The sequence below is a fragment of the Vanrija pseudolonga genome, chromosome 4 (assembly GCF_020906515.1).
Source record: "Vanrija pseudolonga chromosome 4, complete sequence".
NCBI lineage: Eukaryota > Fungi > Basidiomycota > Tremellomycetes > Trichosporonales > Trichosporonaceae > Vanrija > Vanrija pseudolonga.
Genome location: NC_085852.1, coordinates 3,315,642 through 3,339,812, shown reverse-complemented (window position 1 = coordinate 3,339,812; position 24,171 = coordinate 3,315,642). Strand labels below are relative to the sequence as shown.

Here is a 24,171-nt window from a genome sequence, read left to right as displayed (position 1 = left end):
TGATCATTCATGTGCGTCGTCGGCGTTGACGTCGTCGTCTCCGTCACAGTGGTGGTCGGAATCTTTGGCGTCTCCGGCTACAGTCTAACCCGGCAAGCCGACCAAGTTAGTCGTAGTGACCAGGCAGACCCATGCCCGCATAGCGCATACATCGCATGGCCACTATCATTACTCCGCCAACATCCAACCCCGAGACTATGCATACACCGTATACCCTGCCGCGATCCCGCGCTGCCGTCCTCCCTGAGAACCCCCTCATTACATGATAACATCGTCCCAGCCCTCGGCCGACAGGAACGCAAACGGATCATCGGTACCGACGTTACTCTCGCCGAGGAGGTTGGCCAGCGCCGCCTCGTCAAACAGGATGGGAAAGTCGACCTGCCCCATGGCCGTGGGGTCGGCCGCAAAGTTGGCAGCTGCCGGGTTGACAGTCGGGTCGGCGTTGACCGGAAAGGTCGGGCCGATGAGCTGTGGAGGCGCCGCGGCGGCTGCCGCAGCGGCCTGGAGCTGCTGTTGATGTTGCAGCAGGTTTAGTGGCGCGTTCGGCGCTGGCATGATGGCCGGCTTGATCAGATCAGACGCCGCTGGGCTTGGGTTGGACCCCGCTGACGGCGTCGTGTCAAACTGGGCGTTCGACGTCGTACGGTCCGCCGACGTCATGGTCTGAAGCGGCTGCGGCGCGACAAAAGTGTTCAGCGGCTTGTTGGCGATCTGCTTGGTGGCTGGCGCCGGACCGCCGTTGTTGACCGCGGCGCGCTCGCGCTGGAACAGGGCCTCGAGCTGCGAGCGGATGATGGCGACGCCGCGGCGGACGCCCTGGACCTGGGCAGACGCCTGCTCGAGAATCGCGACACCGAGGTGCACGCGGCGGAGCGCTTCTTCACGGGTCTGGGCATCGCCCAACCGAATGAGCGTCACGTCGACTCCTGCGGCGATGAACGTCGCATACGTCTGCAAGTAGACCATGTTGACGTTGCCGAAAGTCCTCACCCACAACGACACGATTGCGTGAATGTCGATCGCGGCCGTGCGGCACACCTCCAGAGAGGATGCGACGAGTTGGCGGTTGCGCACCGTCAGGAGCGGGCGGTAAAGGAGGATGCGCGTAGTGTGGTAGAGTAAACTGGAGTCAGCGTTGTCCTTCTTTCGTAAACCCACTTCAAGACCGTGACGTTGGTGGGTGGGCAGAAGTCGGGGAAGTTTCCGCGCTCGAGACGGATGACAGAGGGCAGGTCCTCACGCCAGCGCAGGAGACGCTCGTCGGCCTGGCGCACAAACTGTGCCGAGCGCGCCTGAGGCCTATGCGGCGAGTACATGTTGACGAGAATGTCCTCGAGGATCATGTTGAGCTCGGCGTTGTGGATGATGACGGACGTGACGTGGGACGAGGTCTTTGGGTAGCGTCTGGGGGATTGTCAGCGTTGATCATCGCATGCAACCTACCTCGCCATGTCGTTGTAGCCCCCACCATGGAATATCGGCGCCCAGTTCCAGTCTTCATGCTGGCCGAGGAGGTCGACCTTGGGTATGGACCCTGGGCGGACGAGCAGAGCAGGCTCGCGGCCCATGCCGAGAGACAGCTGCTTATCCCAGCAGTAGGCTGGCGTCAGCAGTTTATCCTGCCCCAGGCACTTACCACTCCAGTACAGCCTTACTCTGACCTCGCGCACCTCGTGGTCAAAGTGCTCATCGAGGCCCGGGTCGTCGATGGCGAGGTGGATGCCGAGGTCCTGGATCATGCGGATCGCGAGGCCGGTGAAGAGCCACGCCTGGGTCATGTCGCCGATGGCGCAGCGGGTGCCGGCCAGGAGGAGGAAGGCCTCTGCAGGGACGTGTTAACAGGAGTCTTGGCAGCACTCAGATGCGAGATACGTACGCGCCGTCGCGATCGAGCTCGGCTTGCACAGCTCCTCGGCGATGATTGACATGATGATCGCCATGTACTGCGCACGGCGCTGCCCGCGGTCCTCCTCGTTGAGGTGCGGCGAGAAGCGCACACCCGAGTGGTACATGACGAGGAGGAGCAGGTCGGAAAAGTAAGGCCCGCCGACGGCCATGTCGCCTGGGAGATTGTTAGCAAAGCTCGCTTAGCTCCCATCCATCCTCCCACCACCCAACGCGACTCACGCAAGAACAAGTCCCTGTTGACGTGCGCCGTGTTGCTCGCCCAGCAAAAGTAGGCATCGACCAGCGCCTCGCCCTCGTCGGGTGTCGCATACTTGTGCCGCATGCGCGTCATGGCACGGATATCCTCATACGTCCAGCTGGCAGCGTCCTTGCCGCGCACACTGCCCGTGGACATGGGCGAGTGGTTGGGCACGTTGTTGGTGAGTGCGAGCTGGCGGCCGTCGTCGTGCATCGACGTTTCGCCATGGTATACTGGCTCTGCGGCGCCGCTCCTCAGCCAGAGACGCGGCGGTTCAATCTCCTCGGGCGCCGGCTCGCCGCCATCGGCACTTGTGCCGCCGATGCGCTCCTCGGTACCGCTGTCCTCGCTGTCCGACACGTCTGACAGAGGGGGCAGGTGCAACACGGCCTCGATGCGGCGCAGGCGGTGCTCGGTCGCCTTGACGCGGTGCCGCTCATACCGCGCCTCGCGATCATATGTATCGTGTTCATGTTCGCGCTTGAGGGCAGCATCACGCACCGACGCCGAGGACGGCGCTGCTGAAGTAAGACTGTTACGTGCCACTGGCAGGCCCGGTCGCGACGTCGTCGCTGTCGACCCGTCGCGTGACGACGACGCCAGGGGCTGACGTCGCTGCCGCGCCGAGGAGGTTGGGAACTCGCACGGGATCTGCGCAATGCGACACGCCTTGCACGGCGGTGTTTCGGCGTCGGCGCAGCGGATCTTGCGGGCTCGGCAGGCCTGGAGTGTAAGCTTTGCGGGGTAGTTGGACGGGCCGACGGTGTCGCCGCGTGCCGACGGCTCCAGCGGCAGCGGACCGAGAGAGACTCACGAGGCATGCCTGAGCATACGGGCGCTTCTTGTAAGGGTAGTGTCGAGGTGTCGGCTCGTGGCTCGACGCGCCGCTCGCGGCACTGGGTGGATGGGATGATGTTTGTGGAGGCATTAGCGTGGTCGGGCTCGGCGCGACCGAGCAAGGGGAGCAGGCGTGCGCTTGTTCCGTTGGCGTCGAGTGGATGGAGCAACAGCGAATGCCGAGCGGCGAGGGGGGAATGGGATCGATCCTGTGTCAAGGCGCTACTGATAAGACAGACGTGGGCTGACGGGAGGTCCGGGCCGACTACGTGTACAAGACAGCGACGCGGCGACGCGGCTCGGGGGGGCTCGGATGGGGTGATAGAGGGGAGCACCGGCTGTGCTATGCAGTCGGGAGTATTCGGGGGAGATGATGCACGAGACTGTGCTCTGTGGATGGAGCTCTCGGCGTCGGCGTCAGAGTCGACAACTGGCAAGTGGATGGTGGTGGTGGTGTGATGGGAACGGCGATGTGTGATGGGGGGTGGGGCAGCCCGCAGCCACGTCGGCGTTCGGCAATTCGGCCATAGCCGGTGGCACTTTGGCATCACACACACACCATGTCCATGACCGACTACCGACCACCACATTGTCACTCTTTGACACTGCTCTGACGACAAGAGACTGTGCTGTACTGCGGCGACTCCGACACACGCCGGATAGTGCACAACAGGCGCCTCTTATAACGCTCAGCTTTGTACTCCCACCTCACTACCCCCACTCACCCCCCACCCCCCCACACCACGATGCCGGCCCTCCCCGCCCTCCGCCTGGCCCGCCGCCCAACCCTTGCCGCGGTCAGGCTGGCCGCGACACGCGCCCAGTCCACCTCGATCATGGACACGTCGTTCCTAAACGAGTCGCAGCTCGCCGTGCGCGACGCCGTCGCAAAGGTGTGCGAGCCGTTCGACAATGCGTGGTGGCGTGACCGCGAGGCGACCAAGGCCGATCCCAAAGAGTTCCACAAGGCGTTCGCCGACTCGGGCTTCCTGGGAATTGCGCTGCCCGAGCGCTTTGGCGGCTCTGGCCTCGGTCTGCAGGAGGCCGCGATCATGATGCAGACCATCACGGAGAGCGGCGCGGGCTTCCCCGGCGCCCAGGCGACCCACGGCAACATTTACGCCACGCAGCCCCTGGGCATCTTTGGCACCGACGCGCAGCGCGAGAAGTTTATCCCCAAGATTGTGAGCGGAGAGTGGAGGACGTGCTTTGGTGTCACAGGTGAGTAGCGTTGTGTGTGTAATGTGGTGTGGGCAGAGTCGTCGCGGGCCACAGCCAACGACGTCATGGCGACGTGGCTGTGGCTGCAGTCTTGGCACGGGCGTGTGGTGTGTGTGGCCGTGGCACACAATGCACGGTGTCCACGCGCACTGTTCCTGCACGCCATGCACTGTTATTGTGCACCCACACCACGCGCCTCCGACTGAGACGCCGTGCTGTTGCTGCCGGCGGCATGTCCGTACCGAGTCCTCGGGGGCTCTGCCGACCGCCGACCGCGATACCGCTGCCGCCGAGTCGGGCGGGCGTCGGGATACCGGCCGGCGTCTCGGCTCAACAGCCTTCCCCACCCTCCTCCGCACTGGTGTCCCCCACTCACTCCCCGCAGAACCCAACACGGGCCTCAACACCCTGTCGCTCAAGACGACGGCGACCCGCAACGCCGACGGCACATGGACGGTCAAGGGCCAGAAGATCTGGATCACCGCGGCGCAGACGGCCAAGGTCATGATGCTGCTTGCGCGCACGACGCCACTCGAGGAAGTCAAGAAGAAGAGCGAGGGCCTGACGCTGTTCGTCATCCCGCTCGACAAGAGCGAGGGCAACGGCCTGTCCATGCGCCGTATCCACAAGATGGGCGGCAACGCCGTCGACTCGAACGAGGTGTGGTTTGACAACTATGTCATCCCCGCCGACTCGGTGGTCGGAGGCGATGAGAACATTGGCAAGGGCTTCAAGATGATCCTGCACGGCATGAACGCCGAGCGTGTGCTCGTCGGCGCCGAGGCCCTGGGTATCGGATACGTCGCGCTGCAGAAGGCGGCCGACTATGCGGGCGAGCGCGAGGTGTTTGGGCGCAAGATCGGCCAGAACCAGGGCATTGCGCACCCGCTCGCCGACGCCTACCTCCAGCTGTACGCGGCGACGGCCGCAACGTACCACGCCGCGCGGCTGTACGACGCCAGCCAGACGGACAAGAGCATCAGCCAGAACGCCGTCGGCGTCGCCGCCAACGCGGCCAAGGCGCTCGCCGCCGAGGCGGGGTACAATGCCGCCCAGCGCGCCATCCTCGCCCACGGCGGCATGGGCTTTGCCGTCGAGTACGACGTCGAGCGCTGGCTCCGCGAGAGCTTTGTGCCCCGCATCGCCCCTGTCTCGCGTGAGATGATCCTGAACTACGTCGCTGAGCGCGTGCTCAAGCTGCCCAAGAGCTACTAGGCGCGCAATTGGGTACTGGGGTGGCCGGCAGGCAGGCAGCAGGCAGGTTGCGACGTGTGTGTATGATGCCCACGCCGACGGCGTGGTGATAGTGAGGCCATATGCATTGGGTTGTTTGGTCAGCGAGTGTGGTCAACAACTCACCTCCGACTTGCTCCGTCACCTAAGACCTTGGCATCATCCACCTGGCCGACTTGATGTCCTGCCTGCCCTCCGCCCACAAACTCGCACCATTCCTCGGCGACCTTTCTCGCCGACGACCGACTTATCAGCAATCCTGTCCTCGTCAGCAACACACCGAACACCGCAAGACACACTACCACGCCCTACCTCGGCTGTCCTGACATTCCTCCAGCACTAACCCGTACTGCCGCGGTACCGCCTTGCCGTCACTTGTCACTTGATCCATGCTACACAACTACACGTCGGGGTATCCGAGTCTTATCCACAAATCCCAGCAACAACAAAGAGTGACGAGTCCAGTCCACACCCCACCCGCCTACATCTTGACGCGCAAGAGGTAGCGCAGCTTGACCTGCGACACGTCGTAGACGATAAACTCATTGTACATGAGGTACGCGCCGTCGACATTGGTGTCGCCCGGCTTGACCTTGGACGTGTCGGGCTGCGCGGTGGTGTCAGCACTCCGTCCAACTTTCAGCCACCTCACTCACCATCTTGATGCCCTTCAGCGCTGGTGTCGCCTCGCCCGCATCCTTCCACTTGAGCGGCGCAGTCCGGCCCTGGCCAAAGGTCGAGTACATGCCCTGCCTCTTGGCGTCCTCACCTGCAGTGTAGCTCGCGTTGGTGAGCTTCTGGATCGGGTCGCCGAGCTCGGCCTCGCACAGCAGGAGCAGCGCCGTGCCACCCGTGATGTACGAGCAACAGTAGTTGGCCGACTTGGACGACATGTCGGCGAGGTAGATACCCTTGCCGAACATGTAGCCGGACACGGGAGCCTCGGGTGGTGCGATACGCAGGCCCTGCGACAAGATACCACCAAAGTTGGTCGCTCTGGATCCGTGCCACAGCAGACGACGGTCCGACTTGATGCTTGAGAAGACGCTCTCGTCGAAGCGCTTGGTCTCGCCCTGGCGCTCGATGCGGAAGACCTCCTCGACCTCGTAGTTGACGTTGTGGGTCGCGCCGCGCGTGTCCACCAGGTACTGGCTGAGGACCTTGAACTCCTTCGAGTCGTGCTCGAGTGGCGTCATTTCGTTCATACCGAGAGCGTTGTAGTGGCGATCGAGGACGTGGATCGTGTCACGAGGCCGCTCAGCCTTCATGATGGCCGCAGCCTCCTTCATGTCGCCGAGCGACTCGAGTAGCTCGATCTCTCGCTTGAGCATCGCGTCCGTGTTGATCACAGGCGGGCGGTTACGGCCGAACGCATGCGGGATGAGCGAGTAGAACGAGTTGGACAGATGCTCGCTTGCGGCGGCAAAGTTGGTGTCGTACTTTGACTGCGCGAGAGTCGGGTCGTCGATCAGCTCGCCCAAGTCCTTGAGCGCCTGGAAGCCACGCGTGATGGTGCTCTTGCTCAGCTTGCCCAGTGGTAACTTGTTGGCGTCGTAGTTGAGCGAGGCCATGGTCGCCTGGAGGTACTGCTGGTTGAAGATGAGCTGCATGAGCTCCTGGACCGGCTGCGAGAGGGTGCACTCGGGTGGCACGTATTCCTCCTCCTCCTTGACCTCGGCTTCACCTTCGCCGGCCTCGGCCTCGTCATCCGAGTCGTCCTCATAGCTACGCTCGACAAAGGTGTACTTGCCCTTCTTGGCGGCGTCGAGGCGGTTGGCCCAGTTGAGGCCCGACTTGTCCTTGAACTTCTTCTCAAAGTTGAAGATGGCCGAGGCAACGTCGCCGCCGCCGAGCTGGGCGTTGGCACCGGGCTCGCCGACACGTCCCCAGCGCGTCCAGGCGGTGAACTTGCCGCCCGGAAGCTTGAGCACCTAGACGTCAGAATCTGAACCGAGCCGCGACCACCAACCTGGATACGGTAGAACTTGTTGTTGTTGTTGGACGCATTGGTCTGGTTCAACGAGGCGTCCCAGATCGTGCCGTCGTCGCCAATGTGGACCGTCGCGCCAATGAGGCGGCAGCCGTCGTCGACCGGCACGACCGTGTCCTTCTTCTTGAGCTTCTGACCGTGGCCATTGGCCTCAGGCTTGGCCTCGTCCTTGACCTCGGTCTTGACATCAGCCTTGGCGTCGGCCTTCTTCGCCTTCTTGGCCGCGGGCTTCACATCGGGAGCTGGGCTGGCCGCGCGCTTCGTGCCAGCGGTACCGTTGGCGGCCGCGCGCTTCGTGCCAGCGGTACCGTTGGCAGCCTTGCCCTTGCCCTTCGACGCCGGTGCCGCCGCGGGGGCAGGCGCGGCGCCCTTGGTGATCACGTAGGGCGCCTCGTCCACCCACTCATCGTCCTTCTCGCACGCCTCGAGCCAGTCGACCGACACGATGGGCACGCTGTAGCCGACGGCGCGGCGGACCGCGGGCGCATCGTCGTCGACGGCGGTCTGCGTCGAGATGAGGTGCGTGACCGTCTTGGTGACGTTCTCGGTGGTGACCATGCCGAGGTCCTTGGCGCGCTTGAGGATATCGGCGGGTTTGAGGCCAGCGAAGGCGCCGGCAGCGGCGATGCGGGCCTTGGAGAGTGGGGGCTTGCCGGAGGCCGCCTTGGCGGCCGGGGGCGGGGTCGGCGTCGCGGCTGGGGGCGGGGTTGGCACCTTGGGTGGTGCTCTGGCTGATCTGCGGGGGGGCATGGTGGTGGGGGAGGGAAGGTGTGGTAGGTGAGGGAGGTGATGGGGAGGGGTGTGCTGGGCGATGCGGAGGCACTGGGGAGGTCAGTTTGTGGGTTCGGGAGATGTGCTATCAGCTGGGACTCACCGCTAGGAGCTGAGGGCCGATGTGTTTGAGGAGGATGTTGTTGGGAGAAGAGTAGAGAGAGAGAGAGAGAGAGAGAGAGAGAGAAGAAGGCAGTCGGCAGTTATGAAGTCTTGCACGGCGGGGGCAAGGTCAAAGATGGCTCACTTGCCGACTGACACTCTCTGAATGTTGTTGCCGGCGCCAGAGAGAGAGAGACAGTCCCGTCAACTCACCACGCACAGACCGCTTTCGATACACGGGGCGCCAAGCCACCACAACTCCGGCCCTGACGTATATTGCCCCGCGTAGAGTAACTTTCCCACGGTCGACACTCACTGTAGAACGACTTTTGTGCCTGTCAGGGTTCAGTCGCGTCCCTGACAGCTTGTTTCAACGCGGCCGCGTTCAAGTCTGGGGGCGAAATGGTTGACTGGACTGCACCGGGGGGGGCGAGGCGAGGGAAGGCGAGGAAGACAGGGAAGGTGGGTCGAGGCGATGCGCGGAACGGAGACATTTGATGGACAGCGGGCAGTGTCGCAGTGTCGGCGGCGACTTGTGTGATGGCCATGAGGCGATGCGTGATAGTGCTACAGTGCTAGGGGCAGTGCACGTGGCGTCGAGAAAGCGATGAGCATGCTCACATGCTCGCATGCTCTGCGGCATCCACGTGTATTTGGAATGCATAAAGACTAGGAAAGAGCAAAAGTTATCAACGGGGGGGCAGGGAGAAGAAGAGGGATACGACAGCCGTCACCTAGAACCACTCGTGGAAGATGCGCGTGTAGAACACCTTCATGAGCTGGACCAATGCGCAGTAGGTGACAGCGACACCGACGAGGAAGGGGTAGATGAGCGCCTTTGGGTGCACAAACTGGAAGGCAGTGTTGAGTCCAGGGATCCATGGCAGCACCTGGGCCACAATGAGCATGGTCGCCACGACGCAGGCAAAGATGATAGAGGGGCGAGACTGGATGAAGGGAATCTTGTCGGTACGCAAGATGTAGACGACAAGAGTCTGGGTCATGGAGCCCTCGAGGAACCAGTGTGTCTGGGCAATGGCGACACCGGCGTCGTTCTCGCCACGGATGCCGTAGTAGAACCAGTTGAGCGAGAAGGTGGCAATGTCGAAGATGGACGAGGTGGGGCCAAAGACGAGCATGAAGCGGAGGATGCTCATGAGCGACCACTGCACCGGGACGGCGAGCATGTCCTCGTCGACATTGTCAAAGGGGATGGCCGACTGCGACAGGTCGTACAGGATGTTCTGGATCAGCAGCTGCAGCGGCTGCATGGGCTGGTACGGCAGCCAGAAGGACGCCGCCATCACCGAGAAGACGTTGCCGAACTGGTCGGGGGTCAGTAGGGTTCTACGGGCCCAGCCATGCCTCGTCTCCGTGCCACATGCGATGGTGAAGAGCCACAGGCATCTTCCCAACTTGGCCAGCTGCTCTCCCACCACAGCTCCACGTCGTCAACTGTGAGCCACAGGCTCACAGCTCAAAGAACACCACCACACCTCGTCCCGAACCGCTCCCACCCCCCACTGCACCCCACGCCGCCTAGTTACAAAGGTATCTGCAATCTCCCGGGATTGAAGAGGATTCAAGACCGTAGATTACAGATACGTTTGGGCAAGGACGACATGGGGTCAGTCTGCGACACGGCACTCACGTTGGAAGAAAGAGTCATCTTGAAGTACTTGATCGTGTTGACCATCGACTTGCGGCCAAGCAGGACACCCTCGACGACGGCGGCGAGCGACTTCTCGAGGAGGATAATCTCGGACGCAGACTTGGCGACCTCGGTGCCCGTGTCGACCGAGATACCGACGTCGGCAGCCTGGAGGGCGAGTGCGTCATTGACACCGTCGCCCATCATGCCGACAGCCTCACCGTCGGCCTGGAGGAGCTCGACGACCTGGCGCTTCTGGAAGGGAGAAAGCTTGGCAAGGACGGTAGCGTTCTTGACTGCAGCGGTGACGTCCTCGACGGTGAGCTCGCCGACGAGCACCGAGAGGCCCTCGCCAGTGATGACGGTCTCGGGCTGGGCGGCCTCCTCGTCGGTGAGAAGGCCGACCTGGACGGCGACCTTGCGGGCAATCTCGGGAGCGTCGCCAGTGAGGATCTTGATGCGGATGCCGAGGGCACGGAGGTCGACAATGGCCTGCTTGGCGTCCTCCTTGGGCGGGTCGAGGAAGGCGACAAAGCCGACAAGCGTGAGGTCCTGCTCGACCCAGTCCGAGTGGCGGTCCTCCTCAGTGAACTCGCCCATCTGTCCGAGCGAGCGGATGGCAACGGCGACGAGGCGGAGACCCTGGGTGTTGAGCGAAAGAGCAGTGGCCTTGGCGATCGCCTTGTGTGCCGTGCTCAGGGGCTGGGCCGAGGTGGTCTCGAAGAGCGAGCCAGTGTCAGAGGTGGTGAACGACTTGCAGCGCGAGAGGACCTCGTCGACGGCACCCTTGGTGATGACCGTGTGCTGGGCACGCTTGTCCTTGACGACCACAGAGAGCATGCGGCGGGCCGAGTCGAAGGGGATCTCGTGGACCTTCTCCACAAACAGGTCGTTCATGTCAATCTCAGGGCCGTGGGTGCCGTCGTTGGCGTTGATGACAGCCGTGTCGAGAAGGGAGCGGGCGCCGGTCTGGAGGGTTGAGTTGACAACAGTGAGGTGGAGAGGACGGATCGATTCCTTGTTCTGCATCGTGAGGCTCGAGTGGACCTCGACCTTGTCAATCGTGAGGGTGCCCGTCTTGTCCGTGCAGAACGTGGTGATGCCGCCGAGGTTCTGGACACCGTCGAGGCGCTTGACGAGGACATTCTTGCGCGCAAGGAGGATGGCGCCGCGGGCAAGGTTGGCGTTGACGACAACGGGGAGCATCTCGGGGGTAAGACCGACGGCAACGGAGAGCGCGAAGAGCAGCGCGTTCTTCCAGCCCGAGGACTTGTTGATCGTACCCTGGATCACGAGCACAATCGGCGCCATGAGGATGGTGACCGCAAGGAGCAGGTAAGACACGCGGCGGACGGTGCGCTCAAAGGCGTTCGACTTGCGGGGGCCGGTGAGCGCGTCGCCCATCGAGGCAAAGTACGTCTTGGTGCCGGTGGTGACGACGACGGCGAGGCCCTGGCCAAAGGCCACGCTCGTGCCAGACAGCAGAACGTTGGCAGCCCACATGTCGCCGGTCGAGTCGGTCTCCTTGGCCACCTCGACATCGTCGGGGGCGTAGGGGGTCTTGTCAACAGGCAGAGCCTCGCCAGTGAGCATGCTCTGAGACACGCTCAGGCTGCTCGCCTTGAGGAGGATGCAGTCGGCAGGGATGAGGTCACCCGAGCGGAGCTCGAGCACGTCGCCGGGGACGAGCTCGGCAGACTCGACAACCGTCTCGGTGCTCATGTCAAAGTTCTTGCGGCGGACATGGACCATGGTCTTGACGCCCTGTGCGAGTCGCTTGGCCTTGACTACCGACTTGAGGTCCTGCCAGAAGCGCAGCGATGCCGAAACGACGACCATGACCATGATGACGGTGAAGGTTGCGTGGTCGCCGGTGGCGATGGCGATGATGGCGAGGCAGACGAGGACGACGGAGAACGGGTTGACGAGGGCGGTGAAGAGCAGGTGGGGCACCTTGAGCTTGTTGTCCGGCTCGAGGGCGTTGGGGCCGAATGTCTTGAACTTGGCGTCGACGGCGGTCGCGCTCAGTCCGCCCCAGTCGCTCTCGAGGGCGGCGAGAACGGCATCAGGCGACTGGGTGGCGAGGCCGCCAAGGCGGGCCGAGATGGCAGCCTCGACCGTGTCGCTGAGGCTGCGGGCCTTGTCCTTGCGCCCAAAGGCGCGGCGCAGGCGGGACGTAAACGTGCCATAGGACGCCGGCTTGTGGACCGGGTCAACGAGGGTAACAGCGTTGTTGTTGACCTTTGCCAGGGTCTGGGGGGCCGCGTGCTCAAAGGAGACGGACTTGGCCTCCTCCGATGGGGTCGTAGCGCTGCGGGCGGTCGAGGACATTCTGGTAGAAGGCGGCGGAGGCAGAGGTGGTAGCCATGTGTTGGATAGGGTAGGCGGTGCTGTAGGCAGCGGAAGTGTTGATCATTGAGGTGTGAAGCGGGTTTGCTGGAGAAAGAAAGAGGTCAGAGATCAGATGGGGCTAGTTATATGCTGTTTCACGGGAGGGTCAGTAGCCTCTCTGTGGGTAAGCAGCAGTGGCGAAGAAGTTTTTCTTTTCCTTTCTTTTCCGCGGTCGCACGACTCGGTGTGTGAACCAAAGAGGCGTCCCGGAGCTCACGCCTGATCGCGAGCAGCGCGTGGTGCCAACGCAGGCCAAGGGGGGGGCCAAGGTAGGGGCCTGTCGGTCCAAAGCGGTGCGCAGCAGGTCACTTTGAGCCCGCCATTCTCGAGTCCTTGGGGCTTTCGCCTCGTCAAATGTACAAATTTATTTTGCCTGATCGCGACGGCGACCCGATAGATCACTTGGTGGAAGGATGGATCGCGGCAAAGATGCCTCGGGTCGCACGCCGGGTGGCAGAATTTTGATTCCGCGCTGAGGCTTTTAAAGTCTTGGCCAGTAAGAAGCCGTCGCTTGGCCCACCTTGTGGGCCTTTTGGCCCTCGAGGCGGTGGGGTCTCGGTCGACACACTCGACTCCAGAGCGGAATGCATGCATGCGGCGGCAGCTAGCTAGCTAGTGGCCAGAGACAATTCTGCACGCCAGGAATAGCTGGGGTTCACATTGACGCTCAAGCGAAGTTGACTGACCCGCGATGTCGGCCACATCGCGGTGTCTGAGATCACTGTGGGCGGGCAGTGGGCAGGTCGGCCGACAACTGCAGGTGTTGCAGCTGCAGGCTGCAGGATGGCGCCAAGACGTGTGCCTCTTTGCCACGGCAAGCCGCCGCAGCGTACCTCAATGCTTGGACACTCGGTGTTCTTGGCTTGCCTCGTCGTCAAGCTGAGAAGCACTGCTGCACTGATAAGAGTCACCGTCATCGCCACCCACCTCATCTCCCACAGACCGACAACCAGACCAGCACAGACCACCTCCTCGCAGGCCCCACAGCCCCACAAGCCAAGTTGTCACCCTCGGCGCCGATATCGGCCCAGCGACCTCCGGACCGAGCTCTCGCACCAAGCCACCAGGGCCCACCCCACCTGCGGAACATCCCCGGGACGCCCGGTACGCCTCCCCCCCCCCCCCCAAACTTATCTCGGTCCGAATGCATCGTGAACATTAAACGTGTAGGCAGCAGTGTCTATTGGCGCGACAGGCACGTGGGTGCGGCGCGGCGCGCTGCAGTCGCCGGCCGGCTCCACGGCCGCAGCAGATCTATCAGTGTCCATCGTGCATTGGTAACGATCGTGCGTGTGTGAGTGGTGCGTTCTGCTTCTTGTTGCTGTTTACCATCCGGCGTGGGGTTGTGGCCACATCGCCCCCCTAGCTCACGACCTTGCGCACGACCCACGCAGCAGCGACGACAGCAAGCAGTGCGGTACCGAAGCCGCCGTCCGCCGCAGCGCTCTTGTGCGACGACGTCGTCGCCGGCGCGCTCGAGGTCGCGCTGCCCGTGTTCGTGCCCGAGGCGGAACCGCCGGCGCTCGTGCTCGCGCCGGCGACAGCAAGCTGGGGCCACACACTCGGGGTGGTGTACTCGAGGTAGTCAAAGTCTGGCGGCGTCAGCCCCATCCACCACACACAGGCTAACCCACCAAAGAACGTCTGCTGGCCCTGCCCGTTGGTGCCCGCGTTGACAATCTTGAGCTGGTGCTGGCCCTGGGGGAGCGGGCCAGCGAAGAACGCCAGGCCGTGTAGCTTCTCGCAGCTCTTGGCGTAGCCGTTCGCGCAGCCCGAGCGCTGGGTGTATGTCCCGACGGCAGTGTTGTTCAGATAGACGGTGTACGAACCGTGGTCGTTGACCTGGTCACCGTAGACCCACACGGCGGAGCCTAGAGTTAGACGGGGACGAACAACAACGAACCTGTGAAGTTGGTCTCGACATTTGCGCCCTGCGCGCCAGTGTACGTCGACGTCTGATTGAAGAAGTTGTCGCCAGTCTGCTGGGTCCAGCCGCCGCCGGGCTGGAAGGACAGGGTCTGCGTGCTGCGGTCGTCGACCGTAGTGTTGGTGAAGGTCGCGCTGAGGGAGTAAGCGGGTGTGCTTGGCGTTCTCCCGCCCCACGTTGCGGCCAACGCCCCTCGTCTGCAACCAACCCACGCCCCCCGTGCCCGCCCCAAACCAACTCACCCGTCGCCGCCCAGCTTGGTGCCCACGACGAAGAGGTCCAGCAGGAGCCCGCCGCCATGGTTGGTAATCTGAACCGTGTGCGGCACGAAGGGGAGCGAGTCGTTACCGTAGAGCAGAGTGCGGCCCGCGGTGTTGTTCGCGGTCGTGAGCGTCGACGGGTTGTTGTCGATGCTGACCGTGTAGTTGGGGTTTGCGCCAGTGCCACCGAAGATCTGCAGCGCAGAGCCTGCCATCAGCCATGTACGGCGCAGTGCACCTACCCGTAAAGTTGAAGGACGCCTGCGCGCCGCTAACAGTGGTGAGGTGGTACGTGTCTCCCTCGTCAGCGCGCGCGTGGACAGCTCCCAGACCCACCCTGGTGCCATTGGCTGCCGGTCACATCCTGCGTAGCGTTCCACCACGTTGGGTTGTCCTGCGGGTTGGGCGTCTGCCAGTCGCCGTAGTTGGAGTACGCGACCAGGGGGTCAAAGTCGTCGACGGTGAGGTTGAATGCCATGGTCGTCTGTGGGTGATGCTGGTGATGCTGCGATGGCGATGGCGATGTCGACGTTGTCACTGTTTATGAGGTCGAAACGTCAGGGAAGCGGCAGCAGTGGGTGGTGGGAAAGTCACGTGCTTGCCCCGATACCGCCGGCGTGCCAAGCCGGGCGGCGCATGAGAGGGGCGTGGGGGCCGACAACGCCTTACGGGGCGCGCTCTGGGCGTGTGAGCGCGCGGCCTCAATTGCCCACGACCTCGAGCCATGGCGCCCTTGTCAAACAGCGCCGTTGTTGCACACCAGCACGCGAGGACAGTGAAGAAGTGAGGAGCTTAGAGATATCCCACGGGTCCAGGCGGAAGAGGCTGCTAAGTCGACAGCGCCGCGGGTCCCGCCAGCGCACTGTGTCGCAGACGACGTCTTGGGCCCCATTGATTCACTAATGAGCCGCGTTCAATTGCCCATGACCATGTTGACCGTGGCGCGCTAAACGCTGCACTCTGGGTTCAACTTCGGGAGGAGTGGAGTCTGGGTTCATCCCACCGCACCCATCATGACGAGGCCGAGCCAACGCGCTCGCTTGCAGGTCGCGTCGCCACGCTACGGCCCACGACCCACGCGACACGCTGCACGCTGCACGCGTTCTCTCCCGAAGCACCGTGCCCCTCATGGGTGATGTTAGGCACAATGGTTTGGCCGGTCACTATAACACGACTTCGATTTCGCCGATGACTCACAGTAGGGCCATCCGCCGGAAGTGTCACACACCAGCAGTCGGGCTTGGCATGCCTTCGCTGCCTGCGGTGGGTGCGGAGAGGTTGTGGGGCTCGAGACAGTTTAGTGCGGCTTGGCAAGCTAATTGTGGAGGAGTTGTTCCGTTCACACGATCCGAGACGCGTTCCTCCAGCCATCCGATCAATACCGAGCGATATCCGATGGGTCGTGGTCGTCGTGATGACCTCCAACGGGTGTGTTGCGAGCGTTTGTGGGAGTTGTTAGTGCGTGCTTGGCGTTTACATTGCAAATTGATGGATTGATGGACGAGAGGGGTAGAAGTGAAGAGGGAGTGAAGCAATGGAGCGACGACCAGGCCCAAACTGAAGAGCAGCCTGATGGAATATGAATCTCTGAGAGGCAAGACACTCGGCTGTCCGGACACCGTTTCCGTTCGCAATCAGTTGGAAAGTGTGTGAAGTGCGAGAAAATGCTTGATGGTGAGAGAGTGGTTTATCAAGTCAGTGCCGGCGCCACAGCCTTTATATCACAGCAACACTGCATAACAACTGCACTTTCCTCCCGATCACACGTTACTAGAAAGACAACAGGGTAGATGGAAGTGAGATGATGTACTGTACCATTTCCCCCTTTTTTTCTATCACTCAAGACTACTCTTAGACGTTCTGCTTGCTGAGGGCAGGGACCGTGGCAGTGGTGTTGGACACAGCGTGCTCGAGGTGGAGCGCCTTGTCGGCCTTCTCGTCCTCGGCGTGGCGCTCGATCTCGTCCTGCTCGTCGGCGAACGCGTTGCCGTAGCGGCCAATCTTGTACCAGGGGAGCTCGAAGAGCTTGTCCATGTCCTCGAGCGAGCGGCCGGCAGTCTCGGGCACAAAGAACCACACCCACGCGCCACCAATGATGGTGATGCAGGCAAACGACCAGAAGGTGCCGGCCGGCGTGATGCCGCCGTGCGAGAGCGGCTCGAGGAGGTTGGGGACGGCACGCGCGTTGGCGTACTGGTTGAGGAAGTGGAGAGCCATGGCCCAAGACGTGGCGACGGCACGGATGTTGAGAGGGAAGAGCTCCGAGGTGAGCAGGTACTGCATCGAGTTCCAGCCGAGGGCCCAGCCGAAACCGGAGATGTAGATCATGGCGATGGCGCCCATGGAAATGCCCTTCTTGTTGGCAGGCAGGTGGTAGCTCTTGTCGACGCCGAGCTTGGGCTGGGAGGTGAGGAACGAAGCGACGTAGAGCATCGAGATGGTCTGGAGCGTGATACCGATGAGCAGCGAGCGCTTGCGGCCAATAACGTCGACGAGGAAGAGGGCACAGAGGATGGCGGCAAAGAGCTTGACGAGACCAAAGACAGCGGTCACAAGGAGTGAGGTCTCGCCGCCAGTGATGCCGAGAATCTCAAACAGGTCGACGGCATAGATTGTGATCGAGCCGGCACCCGACCACTGGGAGAGGAACTGGACCGAGGTCGTGAGGTAGAGACGGAAGAGGTTCTGCTTGTTGGAGAGGGTCTGCTTGATCATGCCCCAGATCGTCATGTCCTTAGTAGCAGCGACCTCAGTGTCGTGGGCAAACTTGATGGCGCTGATCTCGTTGACGACGTAGGGGTGGTCCTCTGGCAGGCGACGGATCTTGCTCATAGTGCGGGTTGCCTCCTCGATCCTGTCCTTCTTGACGAGGTAACGGGGCGACTCGTACTGGAACCTGGAGAATATTAGCGATTGCTCCAGGGGAGGGGCCGCAACTCACCAAGAAAGCGTGAAAATGAGCGTCGCGAACATGATGTGCAACGATGTCGGGATCATCCAGCGCGCCGCCACGTCCGATCCAAGACCGCGCTCAGCGCCATAGTTGGACCAGTAGGCGAGGTTGATACCGAGGTAGACGTTGCCAGTGAACACACAAGTGCAGAGACCACGGACAGAGGCCGGGGCGATTTCAGCGAGGTAGACGGGGCCGACAACGGGGGTTTGACCAATTCCAAAGCCGGCGATGAAGCGACCAGCGTACACGAGACCAATGTTGCCGTTGTTGCCGAGAACCATAGCCATGCCGACGACCCACCAGACGCAGAGTTGGCGAGTGGCCCAGAGACGACCGATGCGGTCACAGACGAAGAAGGCGCTGGGCGGTGTGAGTTGGGTCATGGCGGCGAGTCCCGTGCTGCACGACTTACAAGAGCGAACCGGCAACCGAACCCATCAGAACCATGGACGAAATGTTGGCCTTGACGTTGGTCTGCTCCGACTTGGAGAACGTGTCATAGTGGATGAGCTTCTGGAAGTGCTTGGACTTGAAGGCGCCTGAGATGAGACCCTCGTCGATACCGCGCGCGGCGCCGAGGAGACCAAACGACAGGACCGAGAACCAGAGCGGAATACGTTGATGGGTTTCTTGACTCCACCGGCCATGTTGTAGTATAGTGTGTGTGTAAGTGTGTCGAGGTGTAGCTGTCAAGCTGGTTGCAGGACTTGGAGTCGGTCGCGACCACAACCTTTTATACAACTCTTGCCAAGCCCTTTGTTCTCATCTTACCTCGCCTCTGCCTCTGTCGATAGGCTACGATCGGCCCCGCCCTCCGACAGGGCCCCAGGCTTTAGGCTGTGTCCGAGTCGTGGAGCACTCCTCCACCGACCCCAGATCAACGCGGGGGGCCGAGAGTTTCGGTCTAGTGTCGGTCGAACGGCGCTCAACGGTGTTATGGAGGGTCCAGCGACTCACAGTGGACGACGGATTCGATATCCCAGCTGCCAAGAGCAAGCTTGTCCCCATAACCTTCTGCCAGTCTCTCATGGTTGGCTCGACGGGGCACCAGGAGGACGAGCGGGATCGAGGTTTCAGTTACGAGGCTTGCGATTCGCCTTTGGCGCTCTGGCCCTCTGGCGTGCTGGCGTTCTGGCGTTCTGGGTCCTCTGGCGTGCGAGCTCCACTCACGCCGCCCAAGTCGATAGTGCCTCGTCGCCACATGCCCGCGCTAGTCATGCAGCATTCGAAAACACCTGCTGCGCGCCGACAGCGGCACGGCCCTGCGGCGCACTGTCGGTGGCATCCGAGGGCCACACGGCCGACTAGTCCCTATGAGCAGCAAGCGAGACCCACTCACTGTTCCTGTTGAACACCGATGCCAAGACAACGGTTGAACCAATCTGGACCGCGGGGCCAGCGACGAGCAAGGGGCGCTAGGCGTCGGCTTGGTGCCAGTGCCGCGGCAGTCCCGTGCTAGCATCACATCAGCGGCAGTGGGCGGTCCTGGCCAGCTCCAGCCTGGCATGGTTCGCCAGAGGCCAGAGAGCTGACATTCCCCACCCTCGCTGTTCAAGTGGGGCAGCCCGTCAGAAACCCGTTCGCCTATTCCGCACATAGTGCGTATGTAGCGCTTTGGCGCGCGCGTGTGGGTCGTTGTGGCTGCGAGGATGGTGCCTTGCCCTCGTTGTGCTGAGCATTCGAAAACAGCCTCCGGATTGACTTGGCGCAGGGTCCACCACCATGTGGGCAGGTATGACGGGCCACGGGGGTGGTCACATGGGGCATCCTTTGACCTATGATGGTCGTGACCGCCGCCTTGCGCCGACATTGTACCGAACTCGCAGTCGCGGGAGCTCGGCCCCGAGTCCGAGGCGGAGGTGCTCCATCGGTTGCAGCCGCCAGAAACTTGCCGATAGAGCAAGAGTGTCACGGACTTGGGCGGCCATAAGCGGACCTTTTGATTCCATCGACTCGTTTGCTCTCAAGCGCGCGGTTAGGCTCGTCTGTTTGTCAGTTATCAGCCGAAGTAGTGGGAGGCCAAGACAATAGGTAAACGAAAATGGGGGCGAGAGGCGTGCTGCACAGTCAGAATTATGACTGTGAGCGCCGAGTCAGAGTGGAGGCAGTGGACTGGACTCTGGGGTGGGTGAGTGGGGTGGAGAGACGATGAGCGACGACGGGGTGGGCTAGGTGGGGGATGAAAAAAAAAAGTAGGATGAGAGGTTGAGAGGCATGAGGGGCCGAGAGGCAAAGCCGTGTCGTGGGCTGTCGAACGGCCTCAGGATCGACGATCGCCGCCCATCGACAGTTGCACGGTGAGCAAGTGAGCAAGTGCAAACAATGGTCAGACCGTCGATCCCAAGACGCACGGGCTATCTTTAAGTATCAGTCGAGGGCGTCGGCCAAGTAGCCGCCCGTGATATGTGTACATCGGCGCCAGGCTGCCGACTTCCGGGCGCGCGCATCACATCATGGTCTCGTTAATCGGCGACCCCGACGGTGACTGCGTTGGTGTGGTGTGGTGTTGCAGGTGCTGGAGCGACGTACGCGAGCAGAGGGGTGCGTCGGCGAGAGGGAGTGCAGGTTGCGCCGTTAAAGTCGCTTAGATCGCGGGGTTGCCGACGGGTCCAGGCGCCACACAGGAGGCGGGGAGTGCAGTAGCCTTTGTGGGGTGAGGGGGCGCGTAGCTCGGTTGGCTGGCTGAGTCAGGGTTGCCGCATGCCTCTCGCGTGGACAACGTGGCGAACGTGGCAGCCACGCGGGTGGCTCACTCCGAGATCACACCCTGCCGAGCCATCGGCTCGTTCCTGCCGACGCACCGACTGCCGAGCCGGCGAGCACGTCTTGGTCGTTCACTTCGTGGTTGCATTAATATCAGACAGGATCGCATCGCTGGGTCTCTCACCGCAACTAGCAGACGACCTTGTCAGCACCATGGCGCCCTCTGCCACCGCGTCTGCGATCCAGCTGGTGCCGCTCACGACTGACCGCGCCGTCGTAGCGACTCACTCGGCCGCCGCCGGCGCTGGCAGCGATCACGATGAGGGCGCAGTGCACAGCGCTTCCCTTGCTGAGAGGGAGCCCAGCACACCGGGTGACATCGAGACGGGCACGCCCTCCTCCGCCTCCTCGCCTGCCCTCCCCCTCGCGGGGGTTGACGCCCTGCCCCTCGTTGACGGCGGCCCGCGTGCGTGGGCCTTCCTCGCCGCCGCGACGACCATCGAGTTCATGGTGTGGGGCCTGCCGTTCTCGGTCGGAGTGCTGAATGCGTACTGGTCCGAGTCGCTCTTCCCGGGACAGCCGCAGACCGTCGCGCTGGCATCGACACTGCCGCAGGGATTGCTACTGTTCTCAGGCGCCGTGCTTGCCCCGTAAGTTGTGCGCGTTAGGCCCGTGCTAACTCCAGCCTGTTCACCCTCCTGCCTTGGCACGAGAAGCGGATCCAGGCGGTCGGGATGGTCATCGCCACGGTCGGTTTGATCGCCTCTGCCTTCGCGACGAAGGCGTGGCACCTGGTCGTCACCTTTGGCTGCCTCTACCCGTTTGCGACTGGTGAGCCTTGCTCCCTAGCACGTTGCTCACCCACAGCCCTCTACTTCCCCTGCCCGATCATCGTCTTCGAGTGGTTCCAGGCACGCCGTGGCCTCGCCTCCGGTGTCGTCTTCGCGGGCACCGGCGCCGGCGGCGCAGCGTTCCCGTACATCGTGACGTCGCTCCTGGGAAGGTTTGGATACCGCACCACCATGCTCGCGCTGGGCGTCGCCTTCATCTCCATCAACTCGGTGGCGTTGACGCTCATCAAGCGTCGCGTTCCGCTCGCTGCTCGTGTATCTAGCAGTACTCGCCGCCCACGCCCCCGCACCGACTTCAGCTTCCTCGCTGGCCGTGCAGCTTGGGCCGCATTCGCGTTCATCACCATCTCCAACCTCGGCAGCTTTATTCCTCTCCTGTGGATGCCTTGTGAGTGGGATGAACGAGCAGTTGATTGGCACCGCCAGCATATGCCACCGCGACGCACGCGACTCGCCCCGACGGCACGACGCTGGTGGCCATTATGAATGGTGAGTGATGGCATAAGGGTGGCATCAGTGGGCGAAGCCCTTTGTCGCAGAGACGACCCGCGCCGCGGGCATTGCCTAACGCAACCCAGGTATCACTGCCCCCGGCTTCCTCCTGAACGGCCACCTGTCCGACCGCCTCCCAGCTCGCATCGTAATCTGCACCTCGTGCCTCCTGGCCACGCTTTCATGCCTCCTGCTTTGGGGTTACGGAACGAGCGCGGGCCCGCTGGTCGCCTTCGCCATCGTCTGGGGCATCACGGCTGGCAGCACGAGCGGGATCTGGTCCAAGATGGTGACCGTGATCAACAAGAGTGGGTTGGGCACGGGGACGTGGCTGACGGCAGGCGGTGACCCATCTGTTCCCGCGTGGACGATCGCTACGTTTGCCTGCCTCAAGGGCGTGGGCAGTCTGACCTCAGGCCCCATCTCCAATGCCCTGCTCGCGACTGGGCCGTTGAAGGGTGCCGGCGGGGCGTTCGGCTCGACCAACTATGTGAGTGACGCTGTGTGCATCTCTGACACTGCAGGGATCACTCTTCATTTACACGGCTGTCACGACCTTTGGTGAGTAGATGAGGGCAGCAATGACACAGCCTAAGCTAAGCAGTACCCCAGCGGGTGGCCTCGTAGCCATTGCATTCCCAGACAAGTAGTCTGGCTGGAAGGATACCGTCTTGGGCAAGTAACGATCTGCATGAATGGACATATGGCTACTACTTGTAACCCAACGCCGACGCAATCGCCTTGGCGAGCGCCGGGTCTACCCTCGCGAACATTTCAATCGCGCCCTTCTGGAGGGAGGCAACAACTCCCAGGAGACTGTCAACGACATTGTCGACAAAATCTTCCTGCTCGCCACTATGGCACCCAAGCACATCCCACATGGCACGCGCCTGCACAAAGTCGTCGTCGGTGACCTCGGAGGCGTAGCCAGCCACGCGGCCGACCATGACCTCGTCATGGCCAATCGAGTAGCCGCTCGCGCCGATCTCGCTCTCAAACTGCACAGGCACGAGCGCGCTGTTGACGTACGACGGGTCGCTACCGTAGTTGGTCATGTAGCGCATCGCGCCGTCGCGCTCGTACGGCGCATACACGTGCGACACGGGCCGATTGCACGGCAGCTGCTGGTAGTTTACGCCGACGCGGTAGCGGGCCGCGTCGGGGTACGCGAACATGCGCGCTTGGAGCATCGGGTCGAGCGAAGGCGCGATGCCGGGCACCATGGTCGATGGCGAGAAGGCCGCCTGCTCAATGTCCGAGAAGTAGTTTTCCGGCTGGGGCTTGAGCGATGGCGGCGGAGGGGACAGACTTACATTCTTGTTTAGGGTCAGCCTGGCCATTGGACGCAGCGGGAAGTCCTTGTGCGGCCACACTTTGGTCATGTCGAAGATGTTCCAGCGATAAGTGGCCGCCTGCTCGGCTGTCATGACCTGGGCATACATGGTCCATGTGGGGAACTTGCCCTGCGCAATGTGCTCGTGCATGTCGACGGTGTGCAGCGACGGGCGCTCACCGCCCAACCTCTTTGCCTCGGTGAGGCGAAGCCCCTTGGCTCCGAGGTCGGTGAGGAAGTGGATCTTGACGTACACATAGCTATCGGCGCGGGTCAACTTGTACGTGTGGCCCGAGTACCCGTTGAGCTGGCGCACGTTGGCCGGAATGCCGCGGTTCGAGAAGAGCATCATGAGGGCGTGTATGCCCTCCTGGTTGTTGACGTGGAAGCTGTCTCAGCGAAACCCAAGCACCCACAACTCACTCCCAGAACATGTTCGGATCCACCGCGTTCTTGGACGGATGGACCTTATGCGAGCGGTTCATCGACGGGAACTTGATGGGGTCGCGGATGAAGAACGTGGGCTACGGTCAGCGCCGCTGCAGACACTCTCCGCACAATACTGTTGAACACAAAGTCCTGGTTGCCCTCTTCAGTGAAGATCTTCATCGCCCAGCCGCGGACGTCGCGCGTCGTCTCGTAGTGTCCCGGCCTCGGGCCAGTGATGCTGAGCCGCCACAGGACCTTGGACGTCTTGCCCTTGCCATTGAGGAAGGCGGCGCTTGTGAGGTCCGAGTTGTCGTGCGTGACCTCGAGCTCGCCCCACGCGCCGACGGCGCCGGCGTGCACAGTGCGCTCGGGGATACGCTCGCGGTTGAAGTGCGCGAGGGTCTCGATCAACTGGGTGTCCTGGAGCAGCATGAGCCCGCGAATGGGGCGCTGGTCGCCAAAGCGCTGAGCCGTCGATGCTGAGCCATACCGGCAGCCTGGGTGTGAGTGGGGCCCGGTTACGACGTACCCTCCTGCAGCGTGTAAGTGCGGTCCGTTCTGTTGGGGGCCATCGTGGTTAGTGGGGGTGGTCAAGATGGCTGCTTGTGTCCAAAGAGCCGTGGTGTTTGCTTTATGCCACTCGACTCTGAGGTCCCACGGAAAGTCTCATTCGTACAGCCGTGTGTGTGACGCTGTGGGGCAAGGTTGACCGGTGGAAGAGTCTAGATGTTGTCTGTGGGTGATGAGAATGAGTGCGCTCGAGGTCCAGCCGCGGTGGGCAGTGGGCCGTGAGGTGTGCAGGTGATGATGACTTGTCGAGCGAGCCGAGACAACACGCGACTCGGCCCGGGCAAGTATGCTTACCGTACCCTGCG

The 24,171-nt window shown here is 62.4% G+C and overlaps 7 protein-coding genes across 7 annotated transcripts; 2 read left to right on the top strand and 5 right to left on the bottom strand.

The window, feature by feature from the left end:
* The first annotated feature begins 3,600 nt into the window (after positions 1-3,600).
* Positions 3,601-5,536, top strand: fadE12 (Acyl-CoA dehydrogenase fadE12). Its single transcript, XM_062773178.1, has 2 exons — positions 3,601-4,207; positions 4,593-5,536. The coding sequence occupies exons 1-2, from the start codon at positions 3,733-3,735 to the stop codon at positions 5,420-5,422; spliced, it is 1,305 nt and encodes a 434-aa protein (XP_062629162.1). The 5' UTR covers positions 3,601-3,732; the 3' UTR covers positions 5,423-5,536.
* Positions 5,537-5,856: 320 nt separating this feature from the next.
* Parp2 (Poly [ADP-ribose] polymerase 2) lies at positions 5,857-8,180 on the bottom strand (the record flags this gene model as incomplete). Its single annotated transcript, XM_062773177.1, has 3 exons — positions 5,857-6,047; positions 6,097-7,371; positions 7,410-8,180. 3 exons carry the CDS (start codon positions 8,178-8,180, stop codon positions 5,922-5,924), a joined length of 2,172 nt encoding a protein of 723 aa, XP_062629161.1. The 3' UTR covers positions 5,857-5,921.
* Positions 8,181-8,947: 767 nt separating this feature from the next.
* On the bottom strand, positions 8,948-12,460 carry mgtB (Magnesium-transporting ATPase, P-type 1). Its single transcript, XM_062773176.1, has 2 exons — positions 9,955-12,460; positions 8,948-9,628 (listed from the first exon to the last, which is right to left on the bottom strand). Exons 1-2 carry the CDS (start codon positions 12,283-12,285, stop codon positions 9,038-9,040), a joined length of 2,922 nt encoding a protein of 973 aa, XP_062629160.1. The 5' UTR covers positions 12,286-12,460; the 3' UTR covers positions 8,948-9,037.
* Positions 12,461-13,263: 803 nt separating this feature from the next.
* On the bottom strand, positions 13,264-15,033 carry LOC62_04G006608 (uncharacterized protein). Its single transcript, XM_062773175.1, has 6 exons — positions 14,869-15,033; positions 14,775-14,828; positions 14,515-14,740; positions 14,249-14,406; positions 13,980-14,216; positions 13,264-13,937 (listed from the first exon to the last, which is right to left on the bottom strand). Exons 1-6 carry the CDS (start codon positions 15,008-15,010, stop codon positions 13,708-13,710), a joined length of 1,047 nt encoding a protein of 348 aa, XP_062629159.1. The 5' UTR covers positions 15,011-15,033; the 3' UTR covers positions 13,264-13,707.
* A 1,350-nt stretch (positions 15,034-16,383) lies between these two features.
* On the bottom strand, positions 16,384-18,135 carry qutD_2 (putative quinate permease; the record flags this gene model as incomplete). The annotated part of the gene is made up of 4 exons (XM_062773174.1): positions 16,384-17,428; positions 17,474-17,848; positions 17,901-18,027; positions 18,093-18,135. 4 exons carry the CDS (start codon positions 18,133-18,135, stop codon positions 16,384-16,386), a joined length of 1,590 nt encoding a protein of 529 aa, XP_062629158.1.
* Positions 18,136-20,351: 2,216 nt separating this feature from the next.
* On the top strand, positions 20,352-22,410 carry asaE_11 (MFS transporter asaE). The gene is made up of 8 exons (XM_062773173.1): positions 20,352-20,841; positions 20,877-21,022; positions 21,059-21,430; positions 21,469-21,531; positions 21,621-21,842; positions 21,876-22,024; positions 22,059-22,095; positions 22,147-22,410. Exons 1-8 carry the CDS (start codon positions 20,405-20,407, stop codon positions 22,182-22,184), a joined length of 1,464 nt encoding a protein of 487 aa, XP_062629157.1. The 5' UTR covers positions 20,352-20,404; the 3' UTR covers positions 22,185-22,410.
* CTA1 (Peroxisomal catalase) lies at positions 22,245-23,868 on the bottom strand (the record flags this gene model as incomplete). Its single annotated transcript, XM_062773172.1, has 5 exons — positions 22,245-22,808; positions 22,848-23,256; positions 23,291-23,391; positions 23,426-23,793; positions 23,826-23,868. 5 exons carry the CDS (start codon positions 23,866-23,868, stop codon positions 22,245-22,247), a joined length of 1,485 nt encoding a protein of 494 aa, XP_062629156.1.
* Positions 23,869-24,171: the final 303 nt, after the last annotated feature.